General features: G+C 38.7%; 1 protein-coding gene across 15 annotated transcripts in view; it reads left to right on the forward strand.

Moving 5' to 3' along the window:
- The window catches only part of NCOR1 (nuclear receptor corepressor 1), a 101,385-nt gene that overhangs the window by 20,175 nt on the left and 67,365 nt on the right, over nucleotides 1-13,845 (forward strand). For 10 of the 15 annotated variants that reach the window (XM_044993387.1, XM_044993390.1, XM_044993393.1 and 7 more), the window contains exons 2-7: nucleotides 284-460; nucleotides 3,630-3,766; nucleotides 4,251-4,310; nucleotides 6,014-6,209; nucleotides 9,732-9,914; nucleotides 11,987-12,100. In XM_044993387.1, coding sequence (XP_044849322.1) covers nucleotides 353-460; nucleotides 3,630-3,766; nucleotides 4,251-4,310; nucleotides 6,014-6,209; nucleotides 9,732-9,914; nucleotides 11,987-12,100 — 798 coding nt within the window. In that variant the 5' untranslated portion in view covers nucleotides 284-352. The remainder of the gene's footprint in view (nucleotides 1-283; nucleotides 461-3,629; nucleotides 3,767-4,250; nucleotides 4,311-6,013; nucleotides 6,210-9,731; nucleotides 9,915-11,986; nucleotides 12,101-13,845) is intronic. The other 5 variants (XM_044993398.1, XM_044993402.1, XM_044993403.1 and 2 more) reach the window with 1 other exon arrangement.

Genomic DNA, 13,845 nt, shown 5'->3' on the forward strand with positions numbered 1-13,845 from the left:
AAAAGTAAAATCTTTCTAATTAAATTGGTGACTGTTAAAATGATGGAGTCTGACAATATAATTCTCAAACTCTTTTGTAGCTAATGCTGACCCCTCTGTGTTTGAGCCCATTTAAGAACAGCTAACAGGATTCAAACTAGAGCAACCTACTGAATAAATGTATCGGGTGCATGGGGAAGCTTTTACTGGTAATGGTTGTTTTGCTTAGGTGACTATGGTTATAATGTGTTGGAAGTACATCTGGTACTTCATTGCTTATCAGCGTTCTTTTTTTCCCCTTTAGCCGGTTTCCTAGAAACATGGTTGCTTGCTCGTGTTGATCTCACAGTTTGTGAAGACTCCTTCTCTGATAATGTCAAGTTCGGGCTACCCTCCTAACCAAGGAGCATTCAGCACAGAACAGAGTCGTTATCCTACTCACTCTGTCCAGTACACCTTCTCTAACCCTCGACATCAGCAGGTAAGGAGCAGATAGCATGCAGATTACAACCTGAACCTATAATTTGGGTATTTTGCTCATGCCAAATGTGTATTTTTACCTACTTAATCCTAGGCCACAGATGTTTTGAAAAACAATGAAATTTCAGAGTATTGAACCTAAATAAAACTGATGAGGGGAATTTACATACTTTATGTTCTGTCTTCCGTTGATGGAATTTGGCCAGTTCACCAAGGTTAATAGCTGTAATTAAACAAAATGTGGGATATGGTTTTAAATGTTTCTGGCCACATTTGAATGCCTTATCTAAAAGGTGTCCCTTCCAGCATTTTATTGCTCCCTAACTCCATAACGAGGTATTAAGTCAAAGGGGTTTGAGTTTATCCTTACTTCCTGCAGCACTGTAGTTTGTGAAATCTGCTGAGATCCCAGCCCAAGATGGTAAGACTGTTATGATGATATATTAGTAGTAGTCTACCAAAATATTAAAACCATGCAGGCATCCTAAGTGAAATGTTCAGATTGTCAGTTATGTGCTACTTCCTATTTTCATTTCTGTAAATCCCCTCAAGAAAAATGTTATCTGTTTCAGTGTTTAGTTAGTTTGTCTTAGTGTGCAAAGTGAGTGGAGTAGCAATATATATTTGGCAAATAGAGAATCTTCTGTCTGAAATAAGGCAGTCTTTTTTGATTCTCACTTCCTCTGGTTTTATTCTAAATGTTGAAAACTCTAATGTAAATATGTGTAAACCAGAGTGGAATGACAGAGGAGACATTTTGACCACTGAGCAAAGCTGCTGCCAATTTTGGTTTGCTAAATAGTTGGTCAAAATTTTTGTTTGTTTGTTTGTTTTCTTCTGAAAATGTTAGATTTTATAAACTGCACACATCTTCCGTTTGTTGGCTTGGCACTCGGGATAAAATCAAGAAGATTTAAATGTCTTTTTTGAATATAGTACCCTATATTGTGAAATTAATACAACTTTTCTATTTTTGTGGTGAGTTTTGTCCTAATTGGAACACACAATCCCAGAGTAACTGATTGAAAATCATTTTCTTTTTTTGGTCTTACTTTTAATCTAGTAATACTTAATTACTAGACTAGGTGTAGGCAACATGGAAGAAAGGCTGGATTTCTGTGCAATGGAAACACTAATTCTTCAACAATGTGCAAAGATGACTTATATAATCTTTGACATATCTAATAACGTTTTCTGAGTTAAAAAGTGACATGTCAAATGCTGTGACAGAATGGTTCCCACAAGTGCCATAGGAGGTCAGTCTCAGGAAGGGAGGGAGTGTCTCTACTCTGGGACCCAGGACTCTCCATGAGAGCTTACCATTGCCTAGCTCCTCCTCTTCCTTCCCTATAAGAAAGTTGAACTAGATCCCTGGGTATGCCAGAGCAATACTTAGTGCACCTGGATGTTGTGTGTGGGGAGTAATGTGGGTTTATAGTACTACTTTCCCACTGATTTCCTCCACCCCACCCCTGATCATGGAGGGGTAACAGGAGTCAAACTGGCGCTTGGGGCAAGTTATTCAACCTGGGCAGCTCTAGCTTGTGTCCATGAATAGCAGTCTCCAAAGTGCTGTTCTGTTCGCTAGGATTACCAAGATGAATTGCACTCTGGCCTTGCCCTCACTCACCCCCAGCCTGCCCTAGGATGTGCCCATGCTGGGGCGGCTAGGAAGGACTGGTGTAGGGCTGGCTCTATCAGGGTTCCCTTACATTAGGGAAATCCTCAACTGCTGCCTTAATGTAGCTTTGAGTCCATGTTGCACCACTGGAGTAATGCAAGAGGGACTCGAGGGATTGAAGATCTGGCCTCCTATGTGCTCTGTGGTCACTAGTGGCGAGCAGAATAAATCTCCTGGCTAATGAGCTGGTTGAGGGTTATTTTGCATGTTAACAGTTAGTGTTCATTGCGTTTTAAAGAAAATGGAAATATATAAAAAGATCCATGTTAGAATAAATGTTGTTGTTTAGATTAGTGTCTCCTAGACCTTCCTTTGACTGTAAACTCTGTGGATGGCATCTTTGCCTGTTCTGTATCATGCTGAATATAATGTCACATTTCAAAATATCTTGGGCTGCAAATGTAGAAAACTGATACCCTTGAGGCAAAAAAACATATTTCTCTGGTGTCATTTGTGACTTGGGTCCATGAAGGTAAATTGAGGGGCTATTCTGTTGCATATTTCATGGTGTCATTGAATTTGGTTAAGAATTGCTAGTGACATGTCTTTAGAAGCAAACATTTACAGTTGCTAAAACATTCAAAATATTACATTCCTATCTTTTTTTTAAACCTTTTTTAAACCTTAAACTTTAGCTCTTACCAAAGGATCTTCCAAAATGGAGAATTGTTGTGGTAACCGGACAGTTTAAAGCCACTTATCTGAGTTCTGATACTTCAGTGGCTAGTATTATGTACTCATGATATAGTATTGGGGATATAAAACTTTTTCTTTCCAATCATAGCTAAAATAATGGTTTTAAAAGTTTACGAGTCCTGAGAATATCTGTATTATATCTTTGCATCTGTTCCCCTGTGATTGTAGCAGCTAATCTCCCATGAACAACTGGAGCTAAATATTAATGTCATACCGTTTGCAAGTTGTTATTCCAAGCTTTCATATGGCATAGAGCTTTCATTTCTCATAATCTCTGAGTTTAAATCTGAGTCAAGCTTTGGTTAACAAAGCTCTTCTGGCACTTGTCCAGAACTGAGCATATTGAGTCCTGGACCTCAAACTCATCTAGTTTAGTCACTATATGTGTCTGCCAGTGTATAGATGCAATCATTTTTCCCTAGACAGGTCTGAATATATTCACTAGGAATGACTATGTGAATTTCACTCTTATTTTCTTTATATTGCCCCCATTCCCAGACCACCTCTATCTTTTGGGCTCCAAATTACTTTGCATTTCCTGTGACAACTGTGATAGTAGATTTTATGACTCTATTTCTCTGATCTATTTCTTTTGGAGATCCAAAAAATGTCTAAAAGAAACTTGCCATTTTAAGACTTAGCTGTTGGCTTGAATCAAGCTGAGAGAATCCGGTCTTGATTTGCAAGAATTATTCAGAAACCATGTTTCCTTCATCTCCTGAGTAGTTTGGCTCAGTGTCATAGCTTTTGAATTTTCATTCTTGCTTAAATGTCAGGACTATTTTTCATTTAGGAGTTTGCAGTTCCTGATTATCGTTCTTCTCATCTGGAAGTCAGTCAAGCAACTCAACTGTTGCAGCAGCAGCAGCAGCAACAGCAACTTCGTCGAAGGCCTTCCTTGCTTTCTGAATTTCACCCAGGCTCTGACAGGTAAGGGCATTCTGTTTTACTTTTAGATGCAAGAGAAATCTGTTATGAGTTGAACCAGACTTTATAAAAGGTATATATTCATAATTAAAAAGTCTGCTTCCACATTTCTTGCTTAAAGACTTAGCTTTATTAAGCACAGGGTTCTCCATTAACTAATAGTATTGGTTTGTTTATGGTATTTGACAGTATTTTAGATTTGCCTTGTTTAAAACCCATTGCACAACTCCCCAGCCCACTTGGCTTAAATAAGATGTTTGTTTCCTAGATAGGAAGTGACACCTGTGCTTCACTTCCCCCCACCTCTCCCAACAACTTTCTTAGCAAGCAACTGAGAACCCTCGTGCATATCACAAACTAGTTCTTTTAGAAATATTTTGGCCATAAGTGTGTAATGTTTGTTTCTTTGAGATACAGTGACAAGTGAAGTTATACAGCAAAATTAAAGAATCATCACAGTGTGAATATTATCCATCATGTTTCCTAGATTTCACTGGGATAAAATTCATACACTTGAATATTCAGCAGAGGGTATTTGTCTGTCTAGGTAAGTAAGAAGCAGCAGAGCTAGTTGGGTTGTTTCATTTGTCATAACAGTATAAAATACTTAAATGTGGTGCAAAAATGCAAGCAATTGGTGGTGATTTTTGGCAACAAAGTAATAAAACAATTGACATCACTTGACATAGATCAGAGTCAAATGTTCTTGGGACTGTTTTGCAAGTTTGTTTATTAAACCAGCCCTGCTTGTATGGTAAATAGATATGACTGCTGTTTTGGCTCCAGCAGATTAATATTGCAGTGCTATAGTTGACTGTCACTGTCATGAAAGTGGCTGTCTGTCTTTTTTAATTAAAAACGGTTTGCTTTATAGTAACTATGTTTTGCACTGATGTAACTTAAGGCAGTAAATGCCAGCTAAATACTGATTAATGTTTATTAAATAATTGTATTTAACTGGATTTACAACTAAGAGGTATGTGATGTGCTTTGAATACCAGACTTGAAAATAATCATAAAGATTAATTCAGCCACAAATCTGACTGAGATTTTAATTATCTGAATACATTTTAGATACTGGGAATGCCCAACTGTGTAGGGGAAAGTTAAGTATTATGATTGTTTTGCTCACTCATTGGTATAATCACATTCTGATGCACAGAGGTATGCATATGATACTCCTTGCAGTGAGGTGAAATTGTACTCCTGCCTTGCACTTACACTACTTCAGATGCAGTGTTGCTCACGGCTCACTCTGATCACAGATCAGAAGTGGTCTGTGCTGATCATTACTCTGGTGATATTTAGTGTGTAAAATAGATGAATAGCCCCCCGACTCTGGATGCTAAATTGGACTATTCCCAGAAATAATTCCCAAATACTGGGTCTGAGATTAACTAGTTGTCTTCATCTTGCAATTCACAAGAAGAAAGCTGGATTTGGTTTAGTGCCATCTAAGTACCAGAGTGCTTTGATGTCCTTTTACCTGCTGTAGGTTAAAAACTGTTCTCAATTTGTGAAAAGCTCATTCACCAGTTTTGGCAAAATACAGGAAGTTACTGTCATCTCTTCTAATGAAATCTGCTAAGAAGGTGGTGAAGCATATGAGATATCTTATTGACATCCTGTGTAATTCACTGCAAAGAAGCTAGTGATGCTGCTATTTTGCTTTGGAAAAAAATGAGCAGGAAGAGTCACTAAATCACTTCCGAGCCCGCAACATAGATGGTAGAGCACTACTGACAAGTACTTGAACTTGAGAGTGTGATGTAGACCAAGTTCCAGATAACTTCAATTACTAATTTAGATACTTTTTATATGTATTTAAAATTTCTTCAGAAGAAAAAATTAATTGAACTACTGTGCTTTTGCATAATTTTGTGGAACGCAAGACTAAACTTACTGATGTGAGTCTTTTTGATGCTCTTTCTTGACTCAAACCTGTTTTCAGATATACTTGTAGTAATGGCATAAGTTTCGTGGTCTTCTGTGAAGTGATGGGCATTTAAATGATACCTTTGTGGGCTTAAATGAACTTTTAGTCAAAATCCATTTTTAAAAATAAAAGCCAATTTTCTGCAATATACCACTTAAAAACTTTTGCGCTCCTTACTATTTAGAAAGTGTTTTGTGACACTCTTCCCTATAGTCTTGGAAATGGGATAAAACAATTAAATAATGCACCATATAGAGTTTTTTTTTGATAGATGTATATTTTTAATTGTTTTTACAATCTCTTTTGTTCCTTAGGCCTCAGGAAAGGAGAACTGGCTATGAGCAGCAATTTCACCCAGGTCCGTCACAGACTGATCATGATTCGTTGGAATCTAAGCGACCACGTCTTGAACAAGTTTCAGATTCCCATTTTCAGCGTGTTAGTGCTGCTGCTGTCCTGCCTTTAGTACATCCTCTACAGGAGGGATTGCGATCTGCAGATATTAAAAAGGTAAAGACAGTTTTTGTTGCAATTTGAAGCTGTGCCTTAATATGTTAGAAAATTGATTACATGACTATTTTAAAGATTGTTGTGGCTGAAAATAGTATTACAATTTTTAAATAGTATTACAAATTACACCATTTCTGTGATGAGCCATTTGAATATTTACTGCTCACTTTTTAGAAACCTGTTTTGTTCACAAGCATAGTTGCAAATTATAGTAGTGTGTTCACTAGCTAGTGTTGGAATAGTAAAAAAAAAAAAAAAAAAAAGTCCCAGTAAGTTGCATAATATGCTTGAAGGTTAATTGTTTCTAGTACAGAATGTTGGAACACTCAACTTATAGCTGCCACTTGAGTTTAATTTAAAAAAAAAATCACTTCAGCAATATTATATGTAGGTTTCTGTTGAAAAAGTATTAGTGTAGTGATCTTTGCTCCAGTCCTAAACTGCCAGCAGATGGTGACAGACAAAACAGCTGAAATGCCTTTCCCTCTGCAAATCTCCAAGACACTTCCTTGCATTTGGAAATATAATAGGCCTAGAATGCAGCCTATTTATTTAATTGAAAAGTCTTGCCCTTCTGTGACTTTGCATGAAAGACTTTGAGAGGCAGAGTTGCCCAGTGATTGCTGGATTGGGGCTCAGGACCCCTGTGCTTTATTCCTGGCTTTCCCACTATTCTGCAATTCACTAAACCTCTCTTTGCCTCTGTTTCCCCTCACACCAGATGAGGTCTGCTTGGATTATAAGATCGTTAGGTGAACAGTATCGAATGTGTTTGTGCACAGGGAGCCCCACTCTGGATTGGGTCCCTATACTGTACCATAAAGCAAATAATAAACAATGTAGACTTATTACTTTCAAGTTTTTGTTCCATCTTTCACAATGGAAGTAGGTCTTTGCATTGATCTGGAATAACACGGTTCATAATAGGTAACTTACAAAGGACTACCTTTCCCTGTATGAGTAAGAGTTCCCTTTTTGCAGAAAATATTGGGAGAAACCTGACTACAGGTATCTTAACTCCTTCATTGGACATTTTAACCATGTTAAGGAGAAGACAGTATTCTCTGCTAGCTAGAGCAGATGTGGGCAAACTACGGCCCATGGGCCACATCCGGTCCACGGGACCGTCCTGCCTGGCCCCTGAGCTCCTGGCCGGGAGCCTAGGCCCCAGCCCTCTCCTGCAACCATGCTGCCGCCCAGGCCGCGCTCTGGCCCACCACTCCCGCTGGGCAGGGCGGGAAGTGCAGTGGGCTCTGGCCAGGTGTTGTGGCTGTGAGCTCCTGTTGCTGGTAAGGGGGCCAGGAGTGTGTGTGTGGGGGGGAAATTCGGTACGGGAGTGGGGGGTCCTGGGGAGCAGTCAGGGAGGAGGGGGCTGTTGGATGGGGCGGAGGTTCTAGGGTAGGGGTGGTCAGGGAATGGGGAACAGGAAGGGTTAGGAGTGGGAGTCCCAGGGGGCCTGTCAGGGGGTGGGGATGTGGGTAGGGGTTGGGAAGGCAGTCAGGGGACAGGGAGCAGGGGGGTTTGGATAAGGGGGTGGGATCCTGAGGGGGTTCCTGGGAGGGGATGGTCAGGGGAGGAGGAACAGAGGGTGGTTGGATAGGGGGTGGGAATCCCAGGGGGGCTGTTAGGGGCCGGGAGTGTGGATAGGGGTCAGGGCAATCAGGGGACAGGGATCAGGAGGGGTTGGATAGGGGCGGGGGTCCTGGGGGGGTCAGGGAACAAGGAGCGGGGGGGTTGGATGGATGGGGGGGTTGGGAGGGGGAGGATAGGGAGCCCAGCCCTTCATACAGTTGCGCAACCCCGATGTGGCCCTCAGGCCAAAAATTTGCCTGCCCCGAGCTAGAGCAAGGGATTGTAAGTCAGGTGACTGGAGTTCTGTTTCTGACTGTGCCAGTGACATGCTCAAGGTTACGCAGCAAGTCACTTAGCCTCTTTGTACCTACATTTTTTTCCATCTGTAAAATGATGCAACCTACCTACAAGGCGTTAAGTTTTAATGAATGAGATGCTTTAATCCCTAGCTGAAAGGTACTATAAAGCATAAATTGACAAAGTATTTCTCTAGATTGAGCATGAATTATAAACAATGGCCAAGTTTTTAAAATGTGTGCGCCTAAAGTTAAGCTTGGTCTATACACTCAGATTGCACTAACTGAATCTGTTTCTAAGTCAGTCTAGTTAAATGTATGTAATTCCCCTCTGTGGATGCTCTTAAGTCAGATAAAGATTGACTATATCTGTGGTAGAAATTTGAGTTAAACTGGTGTGATTTCTGTGTGTAGAGACTAACCCCAGGTTTCCTAAATTTATACTTAAACTCTTAAAAAAGTGGACTGAGTTTTGAACGGTGGCTTAAATGGAATATGCCAAGTGCTCAGCATTTTAGAAAATGAGGCAATTTATTTTTATTAGGTGCCTAAGTATGGATTCCAAAGCTAATGGGTGGTACCCATTTTAAAACAAATTTTGGATAGTGTATTTTTGTACTGCCTTTAATTATTTACTGCGGCTTTTCATATTCTAAATACAGCACCTTTCTGTGAGCTTAAGTAAAATCATGTTAACATGATACAGTATCTTAATATCTTGCTCTGTTGCGTTGCAGAGATAAGCTCAAAGGGGCATTGGAGGAGCCAGTCAGATGTGCGCAATGTTATGTTTTAATTTAGTTATGAATAATTTTTATCCAAGTGGTGTACTGAAGTGCACCATCTCAATCTTATACACAATTTAAGGTACCTTCAGGAAATATGGAACTAAAACACTTAATTTGTTTCAGTAAGACTGGTTTGGATAAGGCATACATTTTCCAAGTTAGCCCTGGTCTACGCTGGGGGGGAAAGGGGGATGTCAACCTAAGATACGCAACTTCAGCTACGCGAATAGAGTAGCTTAAGTCAGAGTATCTTAGGTCGACTTACCTGGCCGCAAGGACGGCGGCGAGTCGACCGCTGCCGCTCCCCCATCGACTCCGCTTCCGCCTCTCGCGAGCTGGAGTTCCGGAGTCAACGGGGAGCGTGTTCGGGGGTCTATTTATCCGCATCTAGACGAGATGCGATAAATCGATCCCCAATAGATCGCTCTCTACCCGCCGATGCTGCGGGTAGTGAAGACCTGCCCTTAGTCATCAGTGCATGTCTGCAGAGATCTACTCTTTAACCTGAATGCCCGTGCAGAGTTGAAGATGGCCCTAATGGGGCCCTATACTTGTAAATGTAAATAGAAACTAAATTTTTTAAGATTGTGATCTTTTTGTTAATTCCAGGGCTGTATGAAGTAAAAATGACAGGAAAAACTGAGTACTTTTAGAAACTTTAAATTTACTTCAGAATTATCAGTGTTAAAATGATTCTAGGCAGTAGTGTTGGTGGCTGAAAGCTTTGGTCAATTTTATCTTTATTTATAGTTGGACAACTTTATGTATTAAGATTTGAGACTACATCTGGAGATTGTAACATAACTAATTTATCTGTCTTTATGTATTATGTAAGAAAATATCAAATTGTTCCTTGTTTATTTAAGGAACCAGCTTTTGGAGGCAAGCATGAAGGGCCATCTTCTCCAATCTCTGGTCAGCCCTGTGGAGAGGACCAGAATGCATCACCTTCAAAACTGTCAAAGGAAGAGTTGATACAGAGCATGGATCGTGTAGATCGAGAAATTGCAAAAGTGGAACAGCAGATCCTTAAACTGAAGAAAAAGCAAGTAAGTCAATTACAGAGAACACCATAACCAATGCTATTTTTTGTTTTCAGTTGGCAGAACACAATATTAAAGTGTCTGCAAAAATAAATAAACCAAATTGCTTAATTACAATTTAAGAGTCAAAGTTCTTGTTCTGTAAGCAATGTGTACTACATAAACTTCTAAATGGGTTGGATGTAATAATCTAGTTCAGAGGTTCCCAAGCTTTTCTTATTGTGTACCCCCTTCCAGATTTAACAGCTACCACTTCCAGATTTACCAGTTGCCTGCATACCCCTACCCTTCTCATCACTGATGCTTTTTCTTCTTAACACTATCTGTCTTTAGCCATCTGTCCATGTTTCACTGTTATGTACAGATATAGTTATAGTGTGACATACAACCGAAAAAACCCCTCACTAAGTTCTGAGCTCAGTTAGACTGAACAGTTGCTTGGCAACTGAACCGGCTTTGTATGGTGATTGGAGGTGAGGGCTGTGTACATCAGCATCTCTGCATATCTTTGTTCTCATTGTTACATCTTGAAGTAAATTAACTACCATATGTTATATAACAAATTCCCAGAGTTTTAAAGTTTCATCTGAGTAGCCTATTATGAAAATACAAATAAAAAAGTAAATAAAACCCACCATTACGTAATTTCTCCATGTACCCCCCCCAGAGAGATCTCACGTACCACAGTTTGGGATCTCTTGATTTACTTCATATATGCTGGCAGTTTTTCCATGAATCTTGTTTATATATTAAATAAATAAATCTAGAGATGTTAAGAGTAAAATTGCTTACTTAGAAAAACATTAAAATTAAATTTTAAGGTCTTGAATTCATTAATCTTAAGAATGTGTTTTTTTATCTTATTTTTTTTAGTAAAGCAATATATTTTAATGCAGGACTGACTTTTGTAACTATTCTGCTGTAAATTTGCTTAGATGAATAGCTATATAGTAAAAGAGCAACAACTTCAAACTAAATGCTGCATTATGGTCTTATGAGTTCTTATTCCAGCTTGTTAGACCTTAGATTAGAACAGCAAAAGAGAACTTGACTGTCTCTTACAATATTTACTGACACATTAGCACTTGTGATTTGCCTCTGTCACTTCCTTGGGTACAAAATCAGTGACTGGTTATGCAGATTTCTTGGATATATGGATATGGATAAAATTAGGACCATTAATTGAACTCCTGACTTAAAACTAAAAAAAAAATTGTACTGTAAGTTCTGAGATACTTTAAATGAACTGTAAAGTTAGGACTTGATCCTGTTCTCGGTATGTGGTATTTTATAAAATTTTAAAAGCTGATTTCTTACACAACGTGATAACACAGCAAATCATGTATAAGGGGGTAGACATACATTATGTAATGGCTATGTTTTTCTTTATTGTATATTTCTGGCTTGCAGGAGGGAAGGATATTTACAGCACAAAGATAAACCGACATTGATTCATATATAAAGGAATGTTTTGATGAGAGGCAAATCATGAGGTTAATTGCTTTAAAAAACAAATATTGTATATATTTGATGTTACTGTAACCTTTTAAACTTCTCTGTGTGTGTTCAGTAACTTATTTCTGCCATGAAGTATCATTGTTGATTGTTAGAATAATGATGACAGGAGTTACTTCAAATAAGGAGTTCAAAAGCATATCAGCAACCAGGATTTTAAGTATATTATTTTAATATACTGTCAAACTTTTTTGGGGAGTATTGCCTCAGCATGAAAGCTTGAGACAATTGGTGTTCCTTGGCTTTAATATTTGGTTGAAAGTTAAATATTTTCATTGATAAAAGCACAGTGCTGTGTTGATGTTTAATTGAATCAGACATGTTTCAGTTTGACGATGTGGGTGCACCTCAAAAAGGTTTAGTTTACAAATATTAGTGGAAAAATACTGTCTTGTTGCCAGTTCTATTGGCACTAAACCCTGTTCATTCATACCTTGCAAATTAAATGATGAAATGACAGGCACAGCAAACTGTTGATCAGATGCATATTTTATCTCTGGTGACTAATTACTGGTTAGGGTAACATGGTACGGATGGCTGATTTTCTTTCTCTCGTCTCTTAGCAACAACTCGAAGAAGAAGCTGCTAAACCTCCAGAGCCAGAGAGGCCTGTCTCCCCTCCTCCAGTGGAACAGAAACACCGCAGTATTGTCCAAATTATTTATGATGAAAATCGGGTAAGCTTGCGTCTTAGATTTGGTTGGCTGAGCATGATTATATATAATCTTACACACTGTGCTACATTCCTCATTGTGCAGTGATTCAGACTTTTAAATATGCTGCAGTCTTTTCAGATTTTAACCATTTTGATTATTTTTCACTCAGAACATAGTAACTTCTTTTTTAATGACAAATGCTTGCATGACATTTTCATTTCGAATCTCAGAATGTTTTGAGCCTTGAAGGTGTTTGACAAACAAAAGCAATGAACATGAGTCTGTGTGACCCCAATCTCTGGACTGGTGCTGAGATAACATTTTAGTGCCTCATGGAGTTTGATCTCCTGCCTTGTCTTTAATCACATAAATACTGGCAAGCCTGACTGAGTGGTAAATTCTCATTTAAATTTTGTAGATGAGTAATATGGGGTGTAACGTGGCGTTCCATGCCTTTTTAAAAAAGTCTGAGTTCTGACACTTAAGGATTTGGGTGAATGGATGAATGTAAAGATGAAATATTTGGGCAAACTTTTAGAGCTGCTTATGCTGCATTAGTGGCTAATAAAGAGCAGAAGTTCAGTGACGCCAAAACTGCAGCAACTCTGATCTACCTGATCCCTGGTCTGTTAGTCTGCTGAACAGCTCTCAAAGTCCATTTCTTGGTTTTCCTAGGGATTTTTGGGTTGGGGACTATAAGTATAGGGGGTAAGTAAGAGTGCCTTACTGTTTTAGTTAGTTACATGGGCAAAATATTAGTGTGTTTTAATGGTACTTCATGTGCATTTTAAAATAGTTGTGGAGAGTCTCAGAACTCTGGACAGGTGTTTATACCTCTTCTACATTTTCTTACTGTTTTAATTTATAACAGTGGACCTCTTCAGTGAGGGTTTTAATTCTTCAAAGATTGAGGTTCTTTTCCTTCCTACCCTCTGTCCCAATCACATTTTTTAGGAAATGCTGTATTTGAAATATTTACAATTCTAAAATCAAAGATTTGTTCAACTCAGCAAGGGCAGGGTCTGTCTTCATTGTATGTCTTGTACAATCCTAAGCATATTGATAGTGCATAACTTGGCATGCATTTTGCCGAGTGCAGATATAACCAAATTATTTCTGCTGCCTGCCACACAAATATTGTGACATTTGTGTATGCAATACTTGTTTGGTTATCTTTTTCTGTAGTTTTGCAAGAAAGTAGTCCCCTTTGCAGCATTATGGTTAGAGGGTGGACGTTGTAAGGGTATAACTCTTGATTTTAATGCTCAGCTGTACTTAGAGAATGTAACTCAACTAAGAGGGATAAAGTTCAGTTCCAAGATGTGTTTTGAGACCAAACAAACCATTTTTACCAGGGTAATTTTATACCATTCTTCTGATATGTAATTACTTTGCACAGCTGTGGGTTCCAAAATATTTGTCATTTTTCTGAGTTCAGAATAGTACATGTAGAAAAGTAGTAGAATTTAGCAGAGCACACTTTCTAAAAATAACCTCTGGGTTTTTTTGTTTAATTTTTGCTGGCATGTGAACCCCCAGGGATAACTTGTAGAACTGATAACTTGAGGAAGCAGCTTAAAAATAAGTGTATTTCTTTAGCCAACAGACTATGAAAGGGTTTAGAAGGATAGGTGGATTAAATGAACTTGTGAAAGCTGGATGAGTAACTCACTCTGTTCCCTTAGGAACAAGATAGTATTTTTTGCCCTTTCACCAAGCACTGTGGGTGGATGTGTTGGGTTAATCTGTAGTGATATGTAGTTTAA

Source organism: Mauremys mutica, chromosome 19, assembly GCF_020497125.1.
Source record: "Mauremys mutica isolate MM-2020 ecotype Southern chromosome 19, ASM2049712v1, whole genome shotgun sequence".
Taxonomy (NCBI): Eukaryota; Metazoa; Chordata; order Testudines; family Geoemydidae; genus Mauremys; species Mauremys mutica.